This window comes from Lichenostomus cassidix, chromosome 1 (genome assembly GCF_008360975.1).
Source record: "Lichenostomus cassidix isolate B80296 chromosome 1, HeHo_3.0, whole genome shotgun sequence".
NCBI lineage: Eukaryota > Metazoa > Chordata > Aves > Passeriformes > Meliphagidae > Lichenostomus > Lichenostomus cassidix.
This window is the reverse complement of record NC_139479.1, coordinates 74,331,214-74,358,168: the sequence shown is the minus strand read 5'-3', so window position 1 is coordinate 74,358,168 and position 26,955 is coordinate 74,331,214. Positions and strand designations below refer to the sequence as shown.

The following is a 26,955-nucleotide window of genomic DNA, read 5'->3' as shown; positions in this document are numbered from 1 at the left end:
AGGGGATTGAATAGCCTAAATTTTTGGGAAAGATTAAATCTAAATATGGACACCATTGCTTGACTAAGCAAAAAGCAAAGACGTGTGAAAGCACACTGCAAATATCTGAAGGAGATATACACCCACAACAAAAAGAACAGACTTCTTTATCATAAATCAGCAAGGAATATAATTGCAGGCAATGGTATAGCATAAAAAAAAAAAAGAAAATTAAAACTTTCTATCAAAGTAAAAATGTCTTAGCAACAGTGACTTATTAGTTCATGGTTAAATTTTCTGTATATGCTTGCTATATTTAAACATTATATTAGATGATCAAGGAAAAAATTATACTAGATGATCAAAAAATGAATTTACAATACAGAAAATTCTTGTCCTGAGGGAAAATTGACTGAATGACCTCACATCAGAGTTCTAGGTTTGTCTGCATTAGAAATTACTGGGAGAAGGAAAAAAAGAAAAGTCTAAATTTAGATTCAGTAATCTTAAAACAATCAGTATCGTCTGATCCAGAGATATAAGTAGTTTACAGCAGTTACAGCTGTTGCAACAAACAAGGCAAAGATTTATTATGTAAGCAATTAAACACCCATTATACACAATGCATTGTGTTCCTTGGCTTGCCAAGAACGACAAAAACACATTGAACAGTGCTAAGGTTGAAACACACCCTGCAACCCAAACTTGGCTAGATCAGCACAAGAGCAGGATTGTGCTGCCAGCCTTTGCAAGGTGCTGACACAGTCAAATAAATAGTACTGGAGGTATACAGAACATGAAGTTGTGCCTTGGAGCCCCTCTCCACACACAAGGCTGTGAAGACACGCAATCCTTGTTTTGATTTAAAAGACAACTTGCAACCAACACCTGCTGTGATGAGTTTTCACAAGTTCCTCAGTGCAGGTTGGAGGTCTAGCATGTTTCAATGCACCATACCACTTTTGGTATTTTCTTCTGACAGACTTCCAGAGCAAGCAGACTGCCTTCCTACTCTTCTCCAACACAGTTGGTACACTCCAATTAAGCTGTGCACTTTCATCTTTTGTAGAAAATCTAGAGCAGAAGCTGCTCAACAGGAACAGGGCCTGGGAAGAACAAGCCATTTCCTCTTCCCTTGTGGCCATGGTAGTAGGTCAGACTAGTCCTGCCACACTGAAGAACCAGGAGGAGTTAATCAGCACCTCTTTGCAGCATTGAAATATGATGTGCCCAATTAAACTTTTTACAGAATCAAACATGACATCTCTCTTCTCCCAACAAATCTGCCATTTTAACTAGATTTCTAGAAAACACCCTCCAGAGTTACCAAACCAAATTAAGCTGTTCATATATTATGACCACTTCACATGCCAATATTTTTCAACTGTTGCTGAAGTGGAAGTAAAGGACAGACTATGGATTTACAGAGACAGCACTACATCCTCAAGCCAACAGTCTAAAACAGTTCCACTTTTCAAACAAATGAACACCTAATGTGATCTACAGGTTAATGAGTGCTATTAAAAAAGTCTGACAGGGTAAACTCACCTCATGCTCATGCATATTGATATGTTGTTTTGGGTTAATTTAGAGGAGAATGGTTGGATTTAACCTTGCACTTTCTCTTTGAAGAGGTGCAAGAGAGGATCAAACATCTATCAGCAGCACTGATTGGGTGTTTATGGCAGGCTCAGTTCCCTACTGCATCTATATTTCCCATCTCTCCTTCTGGTGTCCTCCTAAATGTCAACTCCAAGCAGACAAATCAGCTATGACGTCCTTCTTTGTCTTCCAATAGGAACTGCATTAAAAGCTGTGACTGCTCTGTCTCTTGTACAGTGTCAAAACACCAGGTCCAAGCTACTTATATTTTCTGTTTGCACAGACTTGGAAAGCAAAGTCAGGGAAGAGGGCGGCCTTTCCACTCTCCCAAGTTATGCTCATTACATAACATAAAATCTGGGCTTAAACCACAATAGCATGAAAGCTAAGAGGACAGACAATTCACCATGAAACTTCACACATGCCCTCAGTCAAATACAGTGGCAAGATCATGGCCATTTGCTATACTGCGGCTCCCTTCATTCAATTAAAATACTGAAGTCACTATTCTGCCAGTATTACACACTTCCCAACAACTGCAGCATTCCTGTGGTTCTTATCTGCTATTCTTACATGGTATGATCTCATTGCAAATATGATTGTGTGCTTCTTGGAATTTTTATCTTCCGATTCTCTTTTGTTGTATTTTGCAAGAAATCATGTTCATGTTCTGATTATTTTTGTCTAACATGGGTAAGGAACCCTCTTGTACTGCACATGATGATCTTTTCCTGTTGATGTCTTTTGTGCCTCTAATTTATCTTGGGAAAGTGGAAATTTCCTCTGGGTCACTAATTTCCTCAGGAATTCTTTAAACAGGTAAATTCTGACTGCAGGAAATGCAGTCCTTCAAAATGTAAAGCTGTCCTAAATGAACAATGCCTTTCAGTCTTGTTAGAACTGACTATTTGAGACAGGATACTGGATTTGAGAATAACACACTTGTGTTTTTATAATCCTTTGAAGGTATAAAGTGCTGCATTTCCTTGTCCTTGGTTACCACCACGAGTTTGGTGAATTCTCATCCACTGTATAGCACAAGACTGGGATTAAGATGCAGCATTTTCAGCAGGAATTGGACATTAACAGGACTGCAGTTAAAACAGATCGATGACAACATCCTGCAAAGAACCCACTCTTTAACTGAGCTGTCAACAAATCAAGGACAGAGGAGAGCAAATGGCCAGTTCTCCCTCATGCTGTTCAAACAACAAAACTGCCAGGCACACAAGCTTGCAGCTGAGAAAACACAGGCATTAAGGTCTATTTTCCTTTCTGATTAAAACAATTGTTTTATCAGTTGAAGTCTGACAGCTTCCAGGAGCTTCTGTATGCTTATATGGTCCCGCTGCTTCTGGTATCTTCCTTGCAAGAAGGTCTGTATTTCCCTGGCCATAACTCAATTCCTCACTCCTGTTCCCAGCTGACTCTTTTTACTTTTGAAATATATTCAAACCCAGTCCTCGAGTTCACAGTCAGATGTTTTGCCAAAAGAGGGGTCTAGTGATCTAGTGAAATGGTCTTACTCTTGTCTAGTGTTCTACCTGATCCATACCTGCCCTCCCTCCTCTCCTGGACACAGTTCTTCCTATTTCAAATCCACTGCCTCTTTAAAAACTCCCATTCATTTGCCTCTTTTCCTACCTAGCCATGCATCACGACTCCTCTGGTTTACACAAATCCTTCCTTTCCTTCATTCCCTTGTTAAAGTTTCCTTATTGCCATTCACCCTCTTGAGTCCAACAGAAACTGCTTTCGTGTGACTGTAATGAACAAGTGCCATGTGGACATCTTCCTAGTACAGAGGGAAGGCTTCTTCTTTCATAATATGCTTGCCAAGTTTGATATTGTTAGTCACAGCCTGTCTGTCCTTGAGTTTTGAAATTTTTCCTTTCAGCTCTCAAGAGTAGTTGCTTGTCTGGCACTTCACCTGCCTCCTAACCATGCCATTTTGGTGCTTCTGCTGCCTTCTCTCTGTGGACTTCAATCTTCTATTATGTGTGTTTGCCTTACCCACAACAACCTTTATTTCTGAACTTGAACTATACTTAACTGTCCTCCTCTGTCTTTGCTGCTGCCACTGTTTCACTGCATGATGATCCTGTATCAGTCCTTCCCTCTAGAACTTCTAGCATCCTCTAATGCCAAGCTGATACATGATTCCTCTTCACCCTGAAATACCTGAATCCTGAATGGCTTTAAAAATTAGGACACAAGACAAGGGAGACTCCTAATGAAGTTTAAAATTTAGAGAGCCACAAAGCAGAAAGATTGGGACCAATCTTTGTGTCTGAGACAAGAGTAAACATGGAAGGGGCATCAGACCTTCAGAAGAGACCTGCCAAGAGAAGGACTACGTTAAGACCACTGTCTAGGGAGCACTGGGGAAGATGCAGTCTGGGACAACTGACTGGGAAGTGCTGGGTCATGTCAGGTTTGGCTGCTCTGGCTGCAGCCCCCAGGCTCCCTGTGACTCATATGCTGCCTTCAGCTGGTGCATCTCAGACTTGAAAACCTTCAAGGTTTTCCACCCTGGAGGAAAAGAGATTGGGTGGGCAAGACTTAAGCAGTAAATGTTTAGGGTTCTGGAAGGTGTGATAGGATTCTGAAGGGAAAAAAAGCCCTTCGCTTGATGCAAATGTCAGAACAAATCTTCTAGTTAGAAACGCTGGCTGCCCCTGGAGCAGTCAGTGTTGCCTGTGAAACTGATCATCCAAATGTGCCTTCTGAGCCCAAGAACATCCTTTCTTTATTTTCAAGCTATCTGACTCTCACATTTGCTTTTTTTTTTATCCTTCACTATCTTCACTTATCTGCTCTGAGTGCTGGGAGAACCAGAATGTGCCTGCCTACCACACTGCTTTGCTTGTCTACCACGCCACCTTCCCTTTTCCTCAAACCTCGCTGAAGGACAGGTTAGGTCCTGTGAATTAAGCAGCAGACTGAGAACTGCTGGATTCTCAGGCACCCTTATTAAATGGAAAGCATTCCTCCTCCCCATATAAAATTACTCTGAGATACTCCATGTCTCAAGATGCACCAACACATAATACCCATTTTTAACATGCTGTCATTTTATATTGCATTTAAAAATTATAGCATCTTTCAAAGTAAAAAAAAAATTAAAAAAAATGTTCATAATCTCTTCAATTCCCTGCTTATGTGAAGTTGCAGAAGTAATGTTAAAGATTTTAAGCAAGTTTTATCTAATTAGAAGTTAGGATTTAATTACTTCTCTCCTGAAAGATGAGCCTCTGGTGAATAATTTTATGAGGAGAGTATGCCTTGAGCAAAACACAGAAAATAGTTTTCTGTCAGAACTTAAGAAAATAGAAGTTTCATCATATAGATTGTTATGTGTTTTGCACATGGGTTGTATTTATAAAAAGTCTTTGCTGTCTAGCATAGACAGGGAATCAAAACTGAAATCGGAGAGCGTAGCAGAACTGACAGAACGTCCATGATTAAGCTCTTCTTTCTTGATTCTGAGATCTATCTTATGTTCAACCACTTTATTAACCAAGACATGCCACTTCACCCCATTCCTTTCCTTTTGTACTCCCAGCAATTTACTGGGATTCCTTCTGTGCTTTATCTAATAGCTGGGAAGCTATAGATGCACCATTATCACTCCTGTTGTCACATGAGATACATTACATGGGGTTTCAGGCAGAATATTTTGTCCTGGATACAGAAATGAATTATCTATCTATTCTTTGAAAGACGTGACAAGCCAAACCAGAAGCACAGCAGCACATTCATGCTGCTTCCACACCGGCTTCAGCTTAGAATTATTCATTCCTTATGATCTTTAGGAATCTGTATTCCCAGTGGTGAATCTTTTTGTGATCATGTTAACTATTAAGGCATTTATTTATTGACTTATTTTAAAAAAAATCTTAAGCCTGGTGCTGCACTAGTTGCATAAACATGTCTAGTAAAATACAGGGAACCAGTCGCTTAATTCAGAGTGAATCAGTGAGTGCAAGTATCAGGATCAGGTTCTTATTTTTCCCATTTTAATTTTCTGATTGCTCTTCCAATTTTGTTTGTTTTCTTATGATCTTCACAGGCAAGTATCAAACAGTTTAAGCCTAGAATTTGAGAAAACTGGTCAGCATTCTTTGCATGAGAAAGTAACTGAATATTTTTGTGGTGTCTCACCTCCATTTGTGACCAATTCTCTCTTTTTGATCATAGGAGTGGTGACCTATATACAGGGTGTTTAGCAGAAAGATATTTCCCTGTAAAATTCCAAATGTGCATCTAAACTCAAAGTTCCTCCCTCCTCCATTCCATTAATTTCTTTATAGCTCCCTCATCCAAAAAACTTCATTTTAAACAAGCCAAAATTACTTAGGATTTAACACATTGATACACATTTTGACACATAAGCTTATCCTGGGACAAATGCTCTTATATTCTCCTGTTTAACACCACATGTCTACATGTGTATGTGTACATATGTAAAAAGATGCATATGTAACCTTACATCTTTACAGATATGCATGTTTATACAAATACATATACATATATTCCTAGTTTTTTGGTAGGCCTTGTTTCCAATAATGATTTCAGTCAAAGTTCCAAAATACGGATTTCATTTAGGATTAACCAAACAATTATTAAGGCGACAGCAATTTACTGTTATAAATGTATAACCAAAAATGTGCCTTTCACAATGAACTTAAAATAATGTCTGTAATTAGCAAATGGAATCCAACATTTTCTAGCTGTCTCATTAAAATGAAATTAGATGCAGAGCTGGGAATTTCAATTTCAAACATTCACCTTTGTTGTTGAAACATGTTCCTGACTGAGTTCCTAGACTGTTTCACTAGATGTCCATGCAAATGAAGTTATAAAACATGGGATCTAATCTTGTTAACATTCCTTTCCAGAATTATAACATTGGAAGAAATTCGGAGGGAAATGAGGGATTCTGTAAAATGATTATTTATCTTCCTCTGTTTCATGTATTTCTGCACTGTTTGTTGTGAATGATTATGCCATTAGAGTAAAAAATAATGTAATGAGAAAAAAATATGAGAATACCTCAGTGCCTTCTATAAGACAATTTAATATTTCAAAGTCAACTCAATCAAGAAAAGCATGAAAGAAGTATCGAGAAATAATAGCTTTAAGTAATAATGGTAGGGAGGGATTTCAAACAAATTTACAACCAAGTGAGACTCACACCCAATAGCTGTCTAGATATTGCTGCAGACCATTGTTGTTCTAGAATTGTGAAGCCTAACGGAAATGGGAATTTTTAAAGAGGTTTAGAGGGGAAGATTTCTCTGTGAGGATACCTGGACTAAGCCAATAAACTGCACAGCTGCAGCTGGGGGCTATGAATGTGAAGTGTAGAGTGTAGAGACCAGCACCCAGCTGTGAATACCAACCTCCTCCTGCAACTAGCACAGAGGAGGAGGGATTTTTTCCAGACAGGTTAGGACACTTTAGACTCTTAGGCAACTTGGGCTCAGCAGTGGGAAGTGGGACACACTGAACTCACTAACAAACTCCTGGAGTCAGATCCACCCTGGAGCTCCCACGCCAGAGAGTGCTGTAACTTCGTGAGGAAAGAGCAGATCCAAGATAGGCAGCAGGCAGCAGCATGCTGGACCTGTAACTTGCCTTCAAGACCACCATCACTGCTCTATTCCAGTCTTCTGAGTCCCTCAAACCCACAGAGGGCAGAGCAGAGGCAGAAGTGCAAAGACACAGAGGATGAGGGTAAAGGAGGAGGAAGGTGGAGTGAGAAAGCCTTGGCAAGCAAAAGTTGCTAAATGCTGTATTTAGATGGTCAGACATTATTAAATGGATTTTTCTCCCCTGTCCCTTGTCCCCTGTCTTATACTGGACAGTTAAATATTCACACATATGCATATAGCTTTCAACCTTACATTGTTAAAGACCATCCTTGTATTTTTTTAGTCTAATTTTCAGAGTCAATCTGAGTTCTAATCCCATCAAGCCCTTTCATCCTACATGGGTTGTTTACTTTCTATACTTGTTTCACAAAGGCAAATGTGATACAAGTGATACAAGTCTAATTTATTTCTCCTCTAGAAAAATAGTCCCCTTTTGTTTCTCTAAATGGTACTGAAATCTGAAGTTAATACAAAAACACAAGTAAACCAAGATAGTGAAAGATGTTTCTGCTAAGCTCTGTGGTGCCTTATTTGTGCCTCATGTAGAGTGCTGAACTAAGGAAAAGCTTGAACTGCATTGAATGCAGTGAACTTCACTGACTTCTTGGAAGATTTATAAATGAGAGGCCAAAGAGTCAAGCTGCTTGGCTGCATGAGTAACAGTGAGAAATTCATCCAACCATTCCAGCATCATGCACAGGGAATGGAGCTGATCAATCAACTCCAAATCACTTGTTTTACTTTCTCCAGAAAATTATCAGAGTCTGGTATACAAATAAACAACTATCATGCAGATCCAAGCTCCAAACATAACAAAAAGCAAGCAAGTTAGAGATTTGCATATATCTTGTGCTCCATGTTCCAACAAAGGCCCCAGAAGTAGCCTGTGTTGGAGAAGGTTATGAAGGAAATTAAAAAAAGTAATGCAAAGGTCCTTCATTTCATCTCTTACCATATGTTTTTGCATGCTTCATTAATGCTCCCAGGTTTACCCACTAAAAAACACACTGTGAGTCCAACCTTCAGGGGTCAGCAGTGCTCAGCATATCTATGGACTGAGCTCTAGGTGGCTGTGGGGACTGTGGAACAAGGGCTGACTCTGCTCAGTATTAATCCTGGAGTTTCAGGTTGGATGGTTTAGAATCTGAAGACCAGCTAAGTACACATCCTCCATCTCATAAATACCACCAATAACCTGTACATGGCTCTTCTCTGAATAAAGTAGTATTTCATTCAGAAGGTGCACTTAGAGATTATTGTCATAAATAGATTGGCTAGACTGCAAATTCTTTGTTCACTCATAGTTTTGAAATGAAATAAATACAGGAGCCTTTTCTGCGCTCTCTAGTGCAGAGTCCTGTGTCTTATGAGTGATAACATTCATTTTTGGAATCATCATACTATCTATATGTTCTCTGGAATAAAACTTGCTAAATCAGAATTTCTGTGGCTGTGCTGAAATCCAAACAGTATAAAGAAAGGCTGCTGCTTCACTGTCTCATTTTTATGCCAGTGGTCTTTCGTAGACTGTTACGCCTGAATTTGAGTTTTAGTAGATTACCTTCAAATTAAGAGCAAATTGGAGCTCAGGATGTACTTACAATTTAATGCCTTACTCCACTAGAAGCCTAACAATTTAAATGCAAGGAAGCAAAATCTTTATAGTTTTGCTCTGTTTTGACAACGTGCTGTTTATGGACTCTTTTTAGCATACACAGGCATACATGCATGCAAAGACAAGTGGTTGAAGTGAAATGACTCAAACAATGAATCTTTCCTGTTACAACATTATTGCTATTACAGGCTTTCTTATTCTTGTTAAAGGACAGTGGATTGAATAAAAAGGGAACAAGAAGTGTGATGCATATGAAAATATAATGATGACAGTATAATAAATTAATGCTTACCATTTCCTGAGTGTTTGCAAAATCTGCCTCTTTCGAGCTACACTGCACCAAAAGCATTATAATATTAATCAGGACAATATAAAGGAATACATATTTGTATCAAAATCAACTTAGAGTACTGAGCATTCCTGCTCCCTAAAAACACCACCAAAATAAAAACAAAAGAGGAGGTTCACCTCTCATTGAAACAGTACATGATACACTGCTAATGCTTCTGCATATACAGAGGTATGTTGATATCTGGTTAAAAATACAGTCTGAGCCTTAGCACATTGTCTTGCACACACAATTTTATTGCATGCACAATGAACTTCTCTTTATCTAACTGAAAAACACAGCCATAACCCCTCAAGGTATTTCTATTTGACCTCAAACATGAAAAAGAGGTTCATAGAGCAGCCATTTCTTAGCTATTTCTGCAGCATCTCTCAAGGCACTAGCAGTGCAGCCTCAGTGTAGAAAGTGTTAGTGCTTGTGAAACATGTTATTAGAGTAAATCTTGAACTGAACTTGATTTTATTTTATATCTAACGACACAATGTCAAAAGTACTTTGATCTGCATTAATGTATTTGCTAGAATAAAAATACTTTCAGTCATTTAGTGTTTTGATCCCATGGTTAGCTATACCATTCAGTCTTCAAGTACTGATGCTCTTTTACACTGCAATCTGTCTCTCACCCCTGTTAGCCCTAGGTGACTTACCACAAGGGAGTAACATATCTTGAATCCAGGTTTAGCCACAAAGTAGTCATCGGATTTGAAGGTTATCTTTATGTGATTTGTTCTTGATGTTATTCTGGGAGGTACTTCCTTGTGCCCACACCACCGTCCTCGAATAACCGTGCTGGTCTCTGATATATCTTCCACTTCCACAAAGTCATACCTGAAAAACAGTATGAATAATTAGTTTTTTCTAACTCTGGTTACAGAGCATGGTTGCAAATTGACAGGAGCACAGCTGGAGACACAAAGACAACTGTCAGCCATTCTCCACTCCAAAACATCAGACTAAATATTACAAATGGTGGACATGTTTGCGTGCCACAAAGTACACTAAGCTGCAAGCTACTGCCTGAGTGCTCAAATGACTGATTTCTGTGCTCCTGGAACATGACAGCATTTGCTACCACGTTAAAAGAGCAGTAAAAGGCACTTCCATGTGCTTAGTATACAGTAAGCATACGCACTGCATTTCATGTGGTGGGTAAATAATTTAAAGACCTGATAAAATATTATTTAAGGCAGGCTGCCCAACCTGAGCAGCTGCAAGCACTCGTACACTTTCTGGTGGTCGCCCAACTCCCTGCAGCAGCAGCTGCAGTCTGCTGTGTCAGTCAGAGGGCTAGAGCTGGGCAGCCACTGTGCCAGGAGGGAGATGCTGGTGGGACACAGGGCAGTGCATGCTACTGAAATGTGCTTTTTAGGGCCTTCCTTTTAGGTGGCACATTGCTCCTGTCATTGGTTTGCTTTCAAGCAGAAAATCTCTGCATGCTGCAGTGGGGCGTTCATGTGCATGCTGTCACCAGGGAAAATGCAACAGCATTGTTCTGTGAACAGCCACATCTTGGCCAGGCACCCGTGCCACAGCAGTGGTCTCAGAGCCCAGAGAGGGCTCTACCAGGAGCAGAAGGCACTAAACTCCAGGGATGAAGGGACAGAGTGGCAGCAGGCTGCTCCAGCCTGCACATTTGCTTGCTTGGGTATAAATGACCATATAAATAAATAAAAAAAATGAGTGCAATTATTGAGCTGGAGAAAAAAGAGGGCAGAGAATAAAGTTCTGATCTCACTAAATCTATGACAAAAAGTCTCTCAATACCTTTGGGGCCAGAATTAGGCCCCACACATTGCAGCCAGTGAGGCAGAGGTGATGACAAGAGGGGCAGGTTGAGTGCCATCTTCACGGTACAGTTAAGCCTTAAAACTCTGGAGGTCTTTACCAGGAATGTTTCCTATTATCAAAGCATCTGCTCTCTCCAAAGAGGGAGTTCAGAACTGTTAAGCTACTCCTGCTAGCAAGGCACTGCTCCCCACCCCCAGGTCTGTGGGCCAAGCACCCTCCTCCTTGCCCAGTTGTGGGAGCTCAATAGCTCTGTAAATAACAGACCTGCTTTTCTTTTTCTGCTGAGAGCCCATGAGAAAAAAACCAGAAGTACTATGTGGTTTGAGAATATTGGCTCTGCTGCTTTTATATTCACCAACCCCAAACTGCACAGAACAGAAAATAACAGATCCACCATGATCAAATCACTTAAATCCACCCAAACTCTTCTGAAATTTTTTTTTTTTTGGTAACATATCCAAATTTAGTTCCAGGCAGAGGTAAATTGTTCTCAATCTCTCCCCACTGTCTCCAGCTCCCACTCCCTGGTGGTGATGGATGTGGTACCCAGCAGAGCTCCCAAGAACTCACCCTGCCCCCCTGGCAGCACAAAACTGTGAATGCCTATGGCAACACAAGGGGTTGCAGTGCTCAGCAGGAGATAACCTTGTAAGCTTTGGTGAAAGCTCTCATGACTGGCCTCCCCACTTTTGGAAGCCAGAAGCCAGACTAACCAGCAAAACCAGGGAAAAGCCATGGACTTTCAAGCATTATATCTCTTTTCAACAGCAGAGGCTTTGCTGCAATGATCATGGAAGTAGGTATATTCTCAGTTGTTTCAGTGCATCCAAGGAGCCTCAGAGGCTGGGTAATTTAATTGCTTTTCAGAATCATCTCTTATCAAATGCCTGTGGAAATGCTAACAGCTTTTCTAGAACATTCCGTAAGACCTTGAATATTTCCTCTCCTTCTTCAGAAGCTCTGAAGAAATATAGCTCTGCTAAAATATACCTTTCATTCCTCAGCCTGAATGAATTTCAATCAGTTCAGTCTTAATAATATGCAAATTACAATAATTAGCATTAATGAAAAATCAAAAGAAAACACTAGGAATTTCTGGATAGAAAAGTGTATGGTCAAAAGCAAATACAAAAGCAAGGTGCAGAGGTCCTGAATTATGTGTCCAGTATGCCCAGCCTTCAATCATATGCTTAGCTCTGGGCATTCATTTCAATTAAAACCATCCTGGCTGTCTCTCTAATGCAGCACTGCAGGGATTGTCAGGGACTGAAGTTGCAGAAAGGATCTAGTTTTGAAAAACATATTAAGCATTAACAAAAAAATCTAACTGCACACAGTAGTTAACAGACTTAAAGCCATCACAAGCTGTCTGACCAAGAAATTCCTCTCCTTGGAAGTAATACTACCCAAATAAAGGTCTTCCAGAAACTCTGGGGAAAGCTTTATTGCAGAAAAGGATGTGATATTTCTCCATCTTCTATAGACACTATGGATTATGGTAGGTCTTTGCTTTTCTCTGCATTCTGAATTAGCTGCTCTGGAAAAAGCAGGCAGACTGCCTTCCAAGAAAGTCTCCAAGCACGTAATGCCAGTAACAGCTTGACTTTCCCTTACTGTGCCACCACCTTTAATGGCTTTTGACAGAGAATACTTCATCTTTTTTTCCACAGTAAATTAGCCCTCTGTTTCAAAGTTGCAATGCTTTAAGGTCAGCCACAGTTTATCCACTGCGTAAATATTAACAGGCCGCTTCTGTGTGCATTAGGCTCTGAATCTGGGAAAGGTTACTGTTGTTACTGACTCTGCTGCTGATCTTGGACCAACATCACCAGAGCAGAGCAGACCTGCCAAGGAGCAGGGAAGGAGAGCCAGTTTTAGGCTGCATTTTTAATACTGCATGGAAAATAAACCTGCAGGAATGGTTCCCTCTATCAGTAATGCAGTAAATTTAACAAAGAAAAACAAGGGAAAAAAATCCACCTTGTAAAATGCCTGCAGAGAGGCAAAACCCTGCCAACACAAATTAATTGACAAAGAAGATAAGATAAGGAGAGGCTGGGTGTTCAGAAACACCAACAACCCAGTTCTCTGCATAGATAAGGTGTAAGTAACAACATGATCAGGAAGAGTTGGAGGCTGAGACTTGAGCATTTTATGTAAATAACATCACAGCAATCTGCCTTTTGGAGTGCATGGGAATCTTGAATCTGTTATCCCCCACAGAAAAAAAAGAGCTGGGTAAAAAGAATATAAACACATGGATTTATACTGTTTTAATGAATGTTGGCAAGATTCACCTCTGTACTCTACTAAAGCAAAGCAGTTTATCCACCTAGGTCAATCAGCCAGATCAGCTGAGATTAAGGTCACTTCTGCTTAAAAGGGGAACCAAAGCAACTGGGACCTAGTAGGGTAGGTATGCTATAATAGATTTATAGATATATCAGCATGCATCAGCACACTGATGTTTGTGGACCTATATTTAAAGGTTTTAAAAGGAAAGGCACCTGTGAAGAGTAGCAATAAAGACAAGTAAGTAATTAGAATGGAATTATATTTTTCGATGCATTTTTATCCCTCTCATGAAGGACATATGCGTGTCCTTCACACCCCAATATAAACACTTACCTACTCACTCAAGCATCCTAGAGTCCTCTACCTACTGAAAAAGATGTTTCTTGCCTGGCTGAAACATGACAGAGGTGATAGAGGACAAAATCCTATTAAAGTAGTACCTGTGCTATTAGATAGCTGGATTTGAGCATACAAGTACCTTGTGCTTAAAATGTTACAGAAGGACTAAAACCCGACAAAACTGCTTCAAGTCCAGGAAACCTCAGTTTATTTATAAGCTCAAAAATCAATTCCAGGAGGCCCCCTGGATGGTCTGTCCTCCTTGCAAGGACATCCTAGGCCCAGCCAGAGACGCCCAGTTTTTTTTTGTTTTTTTGGTTTCTCATGCCAGTGAGCTCAAATGTGATGTTAAGGAGCCCTTTGCAAACTTCCACTTGCCACTCACCTGCAGATATCATTTTCGGGTTCCTCCAGTCCAAACTGATTATCAAAAGCCAGCTGGATCCTGGTGCTCTCTGGGGAGTGGAGGCGCCACGTCAGCAGGAGGTTCCTGGGGTAGCTGCTGGGGAAGCGAGGACTGTGGATGCAGCCATTCCCTGCCACACTGATGGTCTCTTCTTTTCGGTACAAGTCTGTGAGGTGATTGCTCTCTGTTAGTAGTCACAACTTGTAGAAATTAGTGTGTTGTTCCAGTTACAGGAAGGCAAAAAACACAACAGTTTATTACACAGCACAATTATTTGCATATAATTTCTATAAAAATTGGGTCTAGGAGCAGTTATTATTAAATAGGAAGTACAGTGTATTTTCTCTTAATTCAATCCCTAATAAACAGAAAGAACAACAGCACTCAAGTATATAGACTCTTTATTTTACAAGAAATATATCATTACTTTTACATTTATATTGATTACATAATTTCATTCTCACCACTTTGGTTTTAAAACACAATTAAACTTTAATAAAAGCTGCAAGGTTGAGAACAATAAGTAAGACAGACTGAAATAAAAAAGGTAAACAGTCCTGCTTCCCGAATTTGGTGCTCTGGGGAGCAGTGCCCTCTGAACAAAAGCAATGAACGGCGGCAGGAAAGCAAGTGAATTTCATTTTTTTTACTGTGATTAAGGATTTCCTCCCACAAACATGTGTAAGGTCACATTTTGATTTTATTTATATGGTGTGAACCATTTTCTGCCCATGGCTCATTAACACAAAGAGCTACTCTGTGCTTATAATGCTGTAACTGAGGCCAGATTCAATCACCTTACTCAGGAACTTCAAGACAAATAGCCAAGTCTTTACTTAATTAAAATTCCACAACTTCTGCCTGAGCAAATATTCAATTGTTCCTAAAGTTTACTTATACTGAGGTGAAGCCTCTGCTGCTGTAAATCCCTGGCTCCAAGGATAAAAGAAAATGTGGCTAGATCCAGCTCTCTAAAAGTCAAAACGTCTCAGTTGCACCAAGCACAACATTGCCCAGCTTTTTCTGATACTGGAATTTGGGTCAGTTTGCATCAAAGAATGGCCAATAGCTATTCTTCCATGCGTTTTCACCTTCAGTATGGGGAAATTCTGAGGATCAGAAGGCCCCAAGGCAACATGCTGATCAGGGCAGGTTTCAGTTCCCAGTCAAGACATGGAACTCCAAGCCTCCACCTGTAGGACAGCTACCCATGTTCCTTCCCCACGTTATGTGTGGGGATCTACATGAATTTGGACACTTGTTTTGATGTAAACACCCAAACTCTGATGTCTTTATCTTAAACTGAACATCACTCCACTCTGCTGAATGCCACGTCAACCTCCAGTTCCACTTCAAGCAAAAGAAATATAAAACTGGTGCCTTCTCCTGAATTTAGCTACTGAGGAAGAACAAATGGAGGGGGGGGGGAATATCTCCACCGAACCACCCTGTGAACGCTGGAAATACAAAACCAAACCAACCAGTTGCAGCCATCTGTCACACACACTAATCTAAGTCATCACTCTTAAAATAAAATCTAACATTTGACTGAAGTTTTCTAAGCTCTTTATATGAAATAAATATACTTGTTTTATAAATGCTCTTTGAAAACAGGAACCCAGAGAAGTGGTATGAACTTCATTATTAGTACATCTATTTTTCAGGTTGCTTTTCACTGGTTCCTGGCTGTGTAAATACCTCCCTGCACACAGCTGTAAGCAAAGCATGGTTGTGTAACAACAGTTCATTGTACTCTTCTGACAGGGAAGTAATTCTACCTTCCAAACAACCTGAAACTTAGAAGACAGAAGTCTATGTTTCCTATAAAAATATCTCCTCAGATCTAATTGTGACATCTTTCTAAGATGCTTTCACACCCTGAGCAACCCTTACTAAACAAACACAGCCCTAGCTCACAAAGTGCAGAACAAGCTAGTTTTGTTTTGTTCTGTTTTGACCAAACAATTTGAGTTGGAAAACTGTCAATTTGGTAAAAATAAAGACCACCCACCTATCAGTTTTGTTGCTTTTTTCAACAGGGACATCTATGCTGAAGCCTGTTTTGTATTTGCTTTTATTCTAAAAAAAGGGGAAAAAAGACATCTGTGGGCTTTTTTTTTCCCCTAAACTGGAATGAAACAAAATGTCCAGCCAACACTACTGAGTTCTTTCTGAAATGCTGAGGACCTTTGGACTCTGAAAATACCCAGTACACCAAGAGGACAAGATATTTCACAGGACTATATCCAAAACGTCCAGGAAAAGGGATAAAAATAAAACAGATTTGTTGATAACAAATTCTAGTAACACAACCATTCCGTAAGTCAGAACAAAAGTTACTGCAGTAAAACATGGCAAAACTCATCCTATGCCTGAGAGCTCTTTACTGTTCCTTCTTGGACAGCAAACTATTGCCATATTCCCTCTGCCACAATGCATTTCATTGTGTGGTTCAATCTGGTTCATGATTTTGAGGGAAACGTTCCCTTTTCCCAGGCAGTCCTAGCACAGGCTTTACCCTGGTGTTCTCAGCTGTTGAAATTAGCGTTCTGGGGACAGTATCTCTCAAACGTGCTAATACATATACCCCCAAACTAAACATCTGTGCACTTTACACAGCACACCAGCTTAGAATGAACACTACCTGCACCCCTGTACACCAAGAGAGGGTCTGACACAGCTTTTTGTTTAACTTAAACTCTGAATGTCACAGACCACAATGCTCTGCCTGCAAGTCAATCACACCAGACCCAGACCTGCTGAAATGTCATGGCAGGCACAGCTCTGTAATATCTGAGTTGAACAGGTACATGGAGCAATAGAGCTGCACATATTATAAGCTTAAAAATGGAAGCACAGTGACTTGTTATTTCTATCACAGAAAATGCAGCAATTATAAAGTCATTGTAGAGGAAAGGCTGGAGAGAAGCATGGGAAGAAAATTCTCACTGTACTAAATTAAGAGATATTCAAATATTGCACTCTGAGGAAAAGCCCTTTCCACAAAGCAAGAAAGTATGTTTGATGAGAATGGCCATAAATACTGTTTCAATAGCTCACATGGGATGAAATCTAAAACTATGCAGAGCCTTCACCTGACACTGGAGCAGACTCATCAGGAGCTCTGAAAGAGCCTGATTCCCTCTCACCTCCCTCACCGTGCACTAAATGACAATCTGAAGTGGTGTAGCCAGCACTGGAATCAAACACGGTAGAATTTCCTAAGGGGATTTTCATTGGGATTTCACAGCGTTAACAGGCTTAGATAGAACACAGTCAACCCAGACTCCCTCTCAGGAGCTTGGCTCCTCATGAATCATCAAGCATCTGGGAAACAGCTTGAGGAGATGTGAGCAACTCCCATACTTCTTGTATCAATAAAGCTATGAGACTAAAATAAGACCTTTCCAAGCAGACAAGCATTGTCCTCATCAGATACACTGTGGGAACTCATGGAAATCACACATTAGGCAAGGGGAAAGTCAGGATAAAAAACACTTAAGAAAAGATATCAGCGAAGACAGTGCATCTTTCAAGGCACTGAACTGTCCCATGTTGCAACACAACACAATGCAGCACTACACAATGTCCTGAATGTCACATTCTAACTGTATTCCATAATGCTTTATGGGAGTAAATAAAACATGACAGCGCATAATGCACTGCCTGTCACATTTACTAAAAAGCATATAAAATCGTTTCACAATGAATAAAAGCAGGTGTTAAATCATAAGGCAAAAAGGCCATTTAGGCCATACACAGAAAGAGGATATTCTAGATGGCAGGAGCCACAAACACATCCTTGCACTGGGGAAGAAAAACTATCTCATAAGGAAGATGAGTGGGAAGGAATCTGGAAGACATCTTTTTTGGTGAGGCAATTCCCTACAGAGAGTCTGAGCTTTTGGGAAGCAGCTTGCTCTATATTTTATTTATCTGAACTAATCTCTCATTTTTTTTCTCTTAATTCTTTCGCAATCACTAATTTTAAACATAATGGCATACATGATAGTCCAGCTGTTCAAGTTAGAGGAGATCCCATTTAAGTGCTCAAGGCAGCTGCATATTCCAAATTGCTTGCCTTCCTCCCCCTGCAAGGAGTGCAGCTGGGTGTCAGAGTGGGAACCACGAGGTACAGTTCAATATTCGAGAAACTGTGCTTGTCTCAAGACTGTCCCCACCACGGGTGCCCAGTGCATCAAACACTTCCCTTTCCCAGCTGGGCCATGCTGCATGAGCAAGATTCAGAAACACAAATTTCATCCTGTGTCTTCCCCGGATGCCTGCACTTCCTGGGAGCTTTAGCAATGTATCAACACTTTCCTCTTGAAGCTACTCCTAGTCATGACATGCCTATGACTACAGACAGAAGTCTGCTTCTATTATCATCATTCAACAGACAAGGAATTCCATCACTAAAACCACAGTAATAATGATAGAGGAAAACCCCAACCAACCCAAAAGGCAATTTCTACCTGCCAATAGCTAATCTGACATCTGTTCTATGATATATCCTGCAAGGAGAGTCAAAGAAGAACTTTAGAACAAAGAAGAATTCAGAAAATGACCTTGTCTTATGACCTAACCAACAATATGGAATACTTAGTTCCACTTTTCTAAGGTTTCTGGTATTTCAGCCTCATTTCCTAAGGTGTCTTGTGTGCAAGTTTACTTCTGCCCTTCTTCCCTTTCTAGAATTTGTTGGCAACCAACTTTGATACAGTGGTAAAGGCTGAAAAAATACCATACTCTGACATGTTTTATGACAAGAAATATACTCTCTGAAATTCCATGGAGCATAACCTGAAGAGAGAGCTTCTTTTACTACTTGTGTAAGTATCTATTTTTTCAGGAAAGGACATTGGGATTTTGCACATGGGAGTTTTCCTGATATAACTCTCCTCCCTCATGGCTGTTGTCTTAAAAAAAAATACAGCAGTCAGTGGTTTGCCACCAGTTTTTAAACAAATGAGATAACCTTCAGGGAGAATAATAGCTCTTCAGTTCCTTCAGTTGAAAATTAGCCTGATCTAAATAGCTGAATCCACAGAGAAGCAAAGAACAGTAAAACACTTTTGAATCCAGACCACAAATCAGTTCATCTGAGGGACAGGCATGCCAAGCAAGCTGTATTTATGGCAGCCTGTTCAGGCAGTAGCTGGCTTTTTTTTTATTCCCCACCATCCTGCAAGAAGCAGAAATTTTACTTGCAATCCATAAAGTTCTGTGTAAATCAGATGAAAAGATGATAGAGTTCATAGTCAAAATAGTGTATTCCATAGCTGATCACAGCTTGTTGGGAAGATATAAAAGTGAAAGGTCATTTTCCTTGTTAAAAATGGAGGGGTTTTGGATTTGCTTTTTTATTTTTTTGGGTTTGTTTGTTCAAATGGATATAAACAATAAAATGAATCCTAGACAGTGAACACTACATCACACTTCTGCTCTCTAATGCAGAATACAATACTATATGAGAGTACCAGTCCTAGACATCTCTGTCCTTTTAATGACAGAGGTCTAACACACCTAAGTCAGCTCTGCACCCACCACGATTCACCATCAGTGCTCCAAGAAGGCAAACCAAGGGAGGGAAAGGATTGGGATGGTCGGTGATGAAATGGGTATAGCACAATCCCAGACAGGCCAAAAGTCATAAATTGTCTCTTATAGAGGCACTAAACTGAGAAACAGTCAATCTGGTATGAGGATGCATATGTAGGAGTATACTGGGGGAGTGGATCCGTCCAAAAACATCACTTCAAGTTGCTTTCAGCTTTATACAACTTCAACAACCCCATTTATTTCAAGGACACTGCAAACTTATAGTTAAGCTCATACTTAAGGAGTTTTCTCCATCAAGATGCCAAAGCGAACAGCTTTTAAACAGTACCTAATGTTACTTACCACCCAGCAAATGAGCAATTAAAAAGTGAACCCAAATCCCACTGGAGTTTAGAAAGACTATCAGTTTGGTTGGTTGGCCCCTGGACTTCAAAGAAGAAACTCCAGGTACCTGCTCCTTCTCTTCAACAAGCCTCTTCCTTTTATCAGGAGCATGAAAGATACTCCAGGCAACATCAGAGTTCAAATCTAAAGCACGACCCGTTCCATCAGAGGCAATATCAAAGATGCTCTGTGCATGTTCAGCCAAATTCAGACCTCACACACAATCAGCTCCCTCCAAGTCCCTGAGCTGTGTGAAGATCTTTGCTAGAAGAATATGTACACAGAGAATTTATCAAAGAAACAAAACACTGAGCTGCAGTTGAAAGAAACAAAATTAGCCAGTGCGCAACACCAGTACAGGAGGTTTCAAAGTATGAAAACACTCCAGACATCTAAAATTCAATTCAGAGCCATCCTCCATTTGATAATAGAACAGTTAGTAGACTGCCTGTGGTTCTGTGTAGAGCAACCCCACTAGTCCTGGTGTTACACCAAGTCAATCTGTGGTTGAACAGGACCCCAGCAAAGACCACTTATAAGAATATTAAATGAGCAATTGGTAAGAAAGTCCAGGCACATAATTCAAAGAGCCTGTCTCTATGCTTCTCACTACGATACGCAACATTTTATTTGCATTTAATAAAACTACTTTTTCATTGTAACTGCATTTTGCATACAGAACTAAAAAAACAGTCCTAAAATGAAGAACAGGTAGGACTGCATTTTGGTGGGGTGAAGGCTGTGACCCTTCTTTTGTCCGCTCTGGTGTGGGCCTTGCTCAGACTTCCATGGACGAATACTGAGAAAACAATTCCTTAATTACGTTTACAAAGATACCAAACTCAGTGATGTTTGCATTTAGCAGTGACTTGTATTACTTGCTTTAATTTTACTTCTTGATAGAGATTTTCTTCTGCACAAAAGAACATGCTGAATGTCTTATAGTAAAGCAAAAGTGTCTGCAGAAAAGTAACATTATGTTAGGCCAACATATAAAACATTTGTTAACTGCTAGTTCTTTCATGATGGTTGGTTGTGTTGCAATGAATCTCTCTGTTGGACTCTTAAACCAAAGCAAACAGAATGTATTTTTTTCTTGGGATTTCATAATTAAGTATAAAAGAGGAAAATGTGTATATCAAGAATGTGCAGCTCTGATGATGTGCAGAAAGACTAATGCACATATCCCCATGATCATGAGCATAAAAACACATAAAACCTTGAGAAACTGTGAGAAAAAAAAATACAGAGGGAAATGACTCTCCTGGTGCTGCAAAGAGCTTAAGGGAAGCAAGATAACTGAAGCAGATGTTTGCAGTGAGTGCCAACATCTTTGTAAGAAAGCTGGTAGTTAAAACTTGTGTAGTGCCTTGGACAAGATGATGCCAATTAGAGACAAAATTGCTATTAAGCACACATATCAACACTGGACATCAGATCATACTGTTTTACAAAGAAATAGCGCATTGTGGACTTAGACACTCCGAATTTTCCTGTTTAGGCAGTGGCTTCAAGAAAGTAGACCTTTGTGGGAAGCTTCATTCAAATTTTCCTGGTGAAATTAAAATGTATTCCTTTTACATTTTCCCTTCATTATTTTTAAACTTTTTATGACCAAACAAGGACTTTTTGCCTTGTAAGTCTGGCATAGCTCAAGTCTTAAAAGAGAATGTGTTTTAAGAAATTGTTTTAGAAACTGTTATACTCAAGCAGTCCTAAGTCTGAACAGGACACAGAATTTCCTTTAAGAAAGAAAATCATTGATAGAAGGAAAAAGAAAATCCAGTCAAAAGGGGAAAGGCTTCTCATGTTGAACATATTGTAGCAGATAGACAGGCAATTACAGAGTGGAGGTCGCATGTTGGAACATCAGACAGTAAAAGGGGAATCTGTTTCAAAAGACAAATCAAGGCAATTTTCTTTTGTGATGTGAGTTTTGCTACCCTCTATGTCAGCATTGAAGATCCAAAATCTCTGAAAGGGAGTGAAAGGTCGCTTCTTATAATGGAAAATCTGGCAATACTATTCTAAGAGACATCATTTCCGTGGACTCCGTTTGCCATGGGCATGTCTCTTGTCTCTTAGGGTCCATATATCAACCGACTGCACAAAGATAAAAGCTTGTGGGGACATTTCAGTCCCTTTAAGGCAGGTGCACTAAATACTTAATACCTTAAAGTTACCCAAATCTTTTTTTAAGAGGCAGATCTCATTGTATTAAAATATGATTGTTGGTAGTCTGTTTCTTTTTATGCAGTAGCCTAACACCGAAAAAATGAAATCTATTCCAGTCAAAATCAGGACACAGCTTAATTTCCTCCCAGGAAACAGGAGCCTGTGTTTGTGATTCTTCTATTTGCTCGAGAGAATTCAGTCTACTCTCAAGGGATGGATGGGTTTGGGATGCTGCTTCAAAGATGGCTTGTCCATTTTCCAAGAAATGGATAGAGGTAAAATGCAGAAGAAAGTCTTGGCACAAGAACCAGGACTCGAGATTTAGCCATAAAAGTAAAGACCCAGCAGCTTTTCTACTTTCTACTCCAAGGCACTCTGTCATGAATCTCTGACAGTTTAGACCAGAGCAGAACACACCATGGCATTTGTTTTGCCCCCATGCCTCAGTTTTCTTCTGCTGAAAACCACAGCTTTGGTGCAAAGCAGGCAAAAGATATTGAGATCTTTTCCCAGCATGAAGGCAGAACACAAATAGGGCCACAGGGGCGGTTTTACATCATTTAGATAAAATCCGTGTTGAGAGGCAAAATTCCCAGTCTGGAAAGTAATTTAAATCATGCATACTGAAAGTACCGAGAACTTTAAGTGCAGGGGATCTTTCCTGTAAGTGCTTAGGATTTTCTCTGGAGGTTTGGCTTCAGAATGCTGCAGAGCTGTCATGTGGATAGACACTGCAATTCCACAAAGTTTCCAGGCACATAAAATTCTTGGCTGTGGCCTTCTTTTATTGTTATGATCTTGCAACAAAGGATCATCTAGGTATTTCCTTAGTCCTTCACCTAGGAACAAAACCATGTGTGGTTAAAGAGCAGGAGAGCTCATTCACTGCCAATATTTAGGGACCAGCGGCTGGGAAGATGATCCTGGTGTGTACCAGTACAGCCCACAAGCTCAGGAGCTGCTGTACCACAGGCAGCAAACATCTCTCACAGCAGTACAGACACATCCTGATCACCATAAGCCAAAACCAAAACTGGCAATGGAGCTGGTTTCAGAGGCTGGATTTACACACCTCAGCTTCCCAAGTCCTTCCTGGAAAAACAGCTGTTTGGCTGGTTACCAATAGGAAGTGATTGGAAACATTCCTTCTAGGCTGCATGGGGAGGGGCTGGGTTAATAAAAAAGGAAGAGCCTAACCTACTCTTGGGTTTGTTAAGTTAGAAGCACAGCAGATCCTGGGAAGCAGATGAAAACACACTGAAACCTGTGTGGAGGCAATGATAATCAGGACTTTCCTAAGACGCCACAGGGAGCAGACATCATGTATCTTTATGTTCTGAGCAGGGCTGAGTATACTGTTGGCAAATCAGGATGTAATTAAATAATCCTTCACTTTCATGGACCTTCAATGAACTCTCACTCTTAAACAGAAAGCTGGAGTCCCTCGTGCAACTGCGCTGGAGGCAAAGCCAAACTTCAATTTTGTCATTTGACTGAGGATTCTGTGAAATGCTTGGCTAAAAAGAGAATTGAGTGGTTTCAATGAAAAATTTAGCCAGCTTTGGCTACAGATCTCATCAGCATAAACACAAAGTGGCACATCTCAGTCCTCCAGCTTTCAGAAGACATGTGAGATGACTGAAGGTTAACCAGCAGACACCATGAGCATCCTCTCACAATAAAGTGTCCAGAGAAATAAGGTGAACCAACCAAACCCAGTTTGCCCCACCTTGCTGAAAGCCCAGTGGTGTGGAAAAATGCCTGTAGATATCACGGGACTTAAGGGAGCAATCTCAGGCTCTGCTTTACATTTCCTGACATAGATTGTACAGCAAAAATAGAGATGCACACAATGGTGGTATGCCTGTGGCTGGACAGCAGCGGGGATTTGGATGCTTGGCTCAGGCATGACCAGAGTAGGTCCCTAGGAGCACGTGGAACCCAAGACATCAATGCCAGGCCACCAAGGCTTGCAGTCTGTGGGTGAGAAGGTCTAACCTCCATCTGTTTTGGATCAAGAAGTCAAAGGGGACTATTTTACTCCTGTCTCACCCCAGTTCTGTGCTGGGACTGATGTTGTACATCTGGGTGAACACCATGTGCTGAAGTCCTGTCCGCTTGGAGAGCACAGCTGTGTGTTGGCCATTAAGCACAGCTCTGAGCAGCTGTTTGGCCAAAGAGGAGACAGATAAGAGGCTTATGTGACTGAGATAAAAAGGGTGAGAAAGTCCAATAAACACAGTACTCTCACATAATTTCATTTTGTGAGCACCCTCTATCAGAGCTAGTGAAGTGAGACAGGGACATACTGCACCATTTCCTAGCAAAACTATTTTCCACACTAGTGCTTGAAATACAGAAGGCTACCTTGGCACTCTTTGGACTATCAAAACAAGTGACTTTTACTCAGTTAGTTTTGCATATTTTTATGGCCTCTAGAATTACAGTCCAGTAAGACAAAAACTTAGCATCAGTACATCTCTACCTGTAACAACAATGGAATATACAATGTCAGAAAAATGTTTTATTTCACATGTTTGACACAGGAAAGAAAAAAACCCTTCTTGGCAGAACATATATGAAAGTTGGATTAATGAAATTGGTGTCAAGGTTGTATTTTTCTGATTTCTATTTATTGGTAAGAATTCCAGAGACCTTTATTGTCGTTTGCATTTCCAATCTTCTTTGCTTATTTCTGCTTAATTTATCTCAGTCTCTTCTATGGAAGCCATAGAAGAACAGTCCTTCAAAAGATTAAATTTTAAGCCTTTCTGGATTTGGAGACTTCAGAAGTCCTACTTTACAGCAGACACTCTACATTAGTCCATAAGAAGGAATGGCAACAACCATGCTTGGATTCCCTAGGGTGAAATGTTCTGGGTCTTTTTATAGTTTAAACTGTAAATAAGAAAATACCACAACTATGACCTTAAACATAATCTGGTATAAACTATAATTAAGTTACTGACCACTTTGGTAAATGATAGCTTCACTGTGTGTTACTAAAATCAGTTGTGAGCAGTGTAGGGACTCTAAGTAGCACTACTGCCCTATAATTTACTGGCCTCTGTATTGATTTACTTTATTTAAAGTGGTTAATTTTCTGCATTTTCATGGTGCTCTTCATCGCACAACAGCTCCATCTTTCTCAGACCTTCACTTCTGATTTGTTATTAAAACGAAGTTCCCACATGGTAAAACCTCATGAGATGTTACAGACACTGATACACTCCATGATTGGCCCTTTGTCCTCTCTGCTCACAGCTGCACTGGGCAGCTGCAAGGACCACTGAGATGCTGGACTTGGCTATGGCGGTAGGGGAGGGGAGCAGACAGCACCTCAGAGAAGCTGCTGGTGCACTGGTGGAATCATAGTGAGACATTTCATGCCACCTCCTCCCCACAGAGCAGATTTGCCAACCCAATCCTCAGCTTTCATTGCACGAAATGTGGTGCAGCATTTCAGAGCCATCACTCTCACTGAGCTCCCCAAGGGCATCACGGACAGGATGGAATATGGAATGGCACAGGCTGCCACATCCATGCTCTTTCTCCCAATTAGAGGTCTGTGTGAACTTTTTAAGCCTACACATATGCAAGCACTATCAAGATTTGTGCTGAAATATTTGCTAAGGAGAAGGCAATCCTCCCTCTCTCTCTCTCTCTTCCCCTCCCTCCCTGCCCAGGAGCAGCAGAGTCAGTCCTGGCATGCATTGGCAGAAAGAGGTGGCATCCCCGAAAAAGCAACAAGAAACACTGAAAATCCAGCAGAATCCCAGGTTCCCACCAGCTGAGGGTTTGTCTGCTACACAGCTGCAAGGCTGAGAGTCTTCCCTGATTCATTCACTTTAATTAAGGGACTGGTGGTCCCCCACCTGCCAATTCAAGTCCAGCCACGTACACATTTGCTCGGTTATTTCATACGTAAAGCTTTAAATAAAATGCCTTTCTTTTTTGTTCCTACCTTTTAATGGACACAGAGAACCATTCTGCCAAGAACAAAACAAATGCTCCACTAAACCCATCTCAATGGACAATTTGTTTCTTCAATGCAGCCTTTAAGTAATAAAGAAAGAATAAACATAACATTCTCCAAAGAAATAAAATGAAAACACTCTAAAAAAGCCTCTGCTTGTCTGAGGCATACTAAGATGTTAATAAACTCAGCTCAAGCATTTACAGAAGAAGCTCGCTCATCAAATCCATTTTCATAGAGCAGTAAGACAACCTGGAACCAGCCCACCTGCTTGTATAAATCAGCAGCATCCCTGCAGTGATCACAGCTATCTACACCAGCTGAGGATCTTACCAGAGCAGCAGGTGAAAAGGGGAAGAGAAAACTCTAATCTGAGCAGGAGCAGTAAGTGCCCAGGGCATTGATACACTGAACTCGTGCGAAACTGAACTAAATCAGCTCATAGGGAAAATTCAAGGTGTGCCTCTCTGACCTATTAAACAGAGTTGAAAAAATTATGCATTTTTTTTATTCACAGGTTGAGCTGGGGAAGATTCCTAATTATACCAAAATGGACTGGGTTGTTTGATCCAAAGGAAAAAAAAATCATTTATTTCTAAACAAGTATTAATATATTAATTTTTTTTGTAATTTCCAAATTGTCTTCTGCACATAAACGTAAGAGCTGAATTCAGCAAATTTTTTAAATTTAATTCACTCTTTTCACACTTTTAGTGCTGTTAGAATTTGATAGGGTCAGCAAGTCAGGCACCCTTGAAAATCTCAGCCACATGCACTGGGGAATTCCATATGATTCAAGAGAACGTCAGCTCATCAACCAGTGCAATC

At 40.4% G+C, this 26,955-nt stretch overlaps 1 protein-coding gene across 5 annotated transcripts in view; it reads right to left on the bottom strand.

Moving 5' to 3' along the window:
- PDGFD (platelet derived growth factor D) overlaps positions 1 to 26,955 on the bottom strand; it is a 137,320-nt gene that overhangs the window by 44,067 nt on the left and 66,298 nt on the right. For 2 of the 5 annotated variants that reach the window (XM_085064178.1, XM_085064206.1), the window contains exons 2-4: positions 14,010 to 14,214; positions 9,850 to 10,030; positions 9,146 to 9,187 (exon numbers count right to left, since the gene is read on the bottom strand). In XM_085064178.1, the coding sequence (XP_084920304.1) occupies positions 9,146 to 9,187; positions 9,850 to 10,030; positions 14,010 to 14,214 (428 nt within the window). The remainder of the gene's footprint in view (positions 1 to 9,145; positions 9,188 to 9,849; positions 10,031 to 14,009; positions 14,215 to 26,955) is intronic. The other 3 variants (XM_085064216.1, XM_085064195.1, XM_085064185.1) reach the window with 2 other exon arrangements.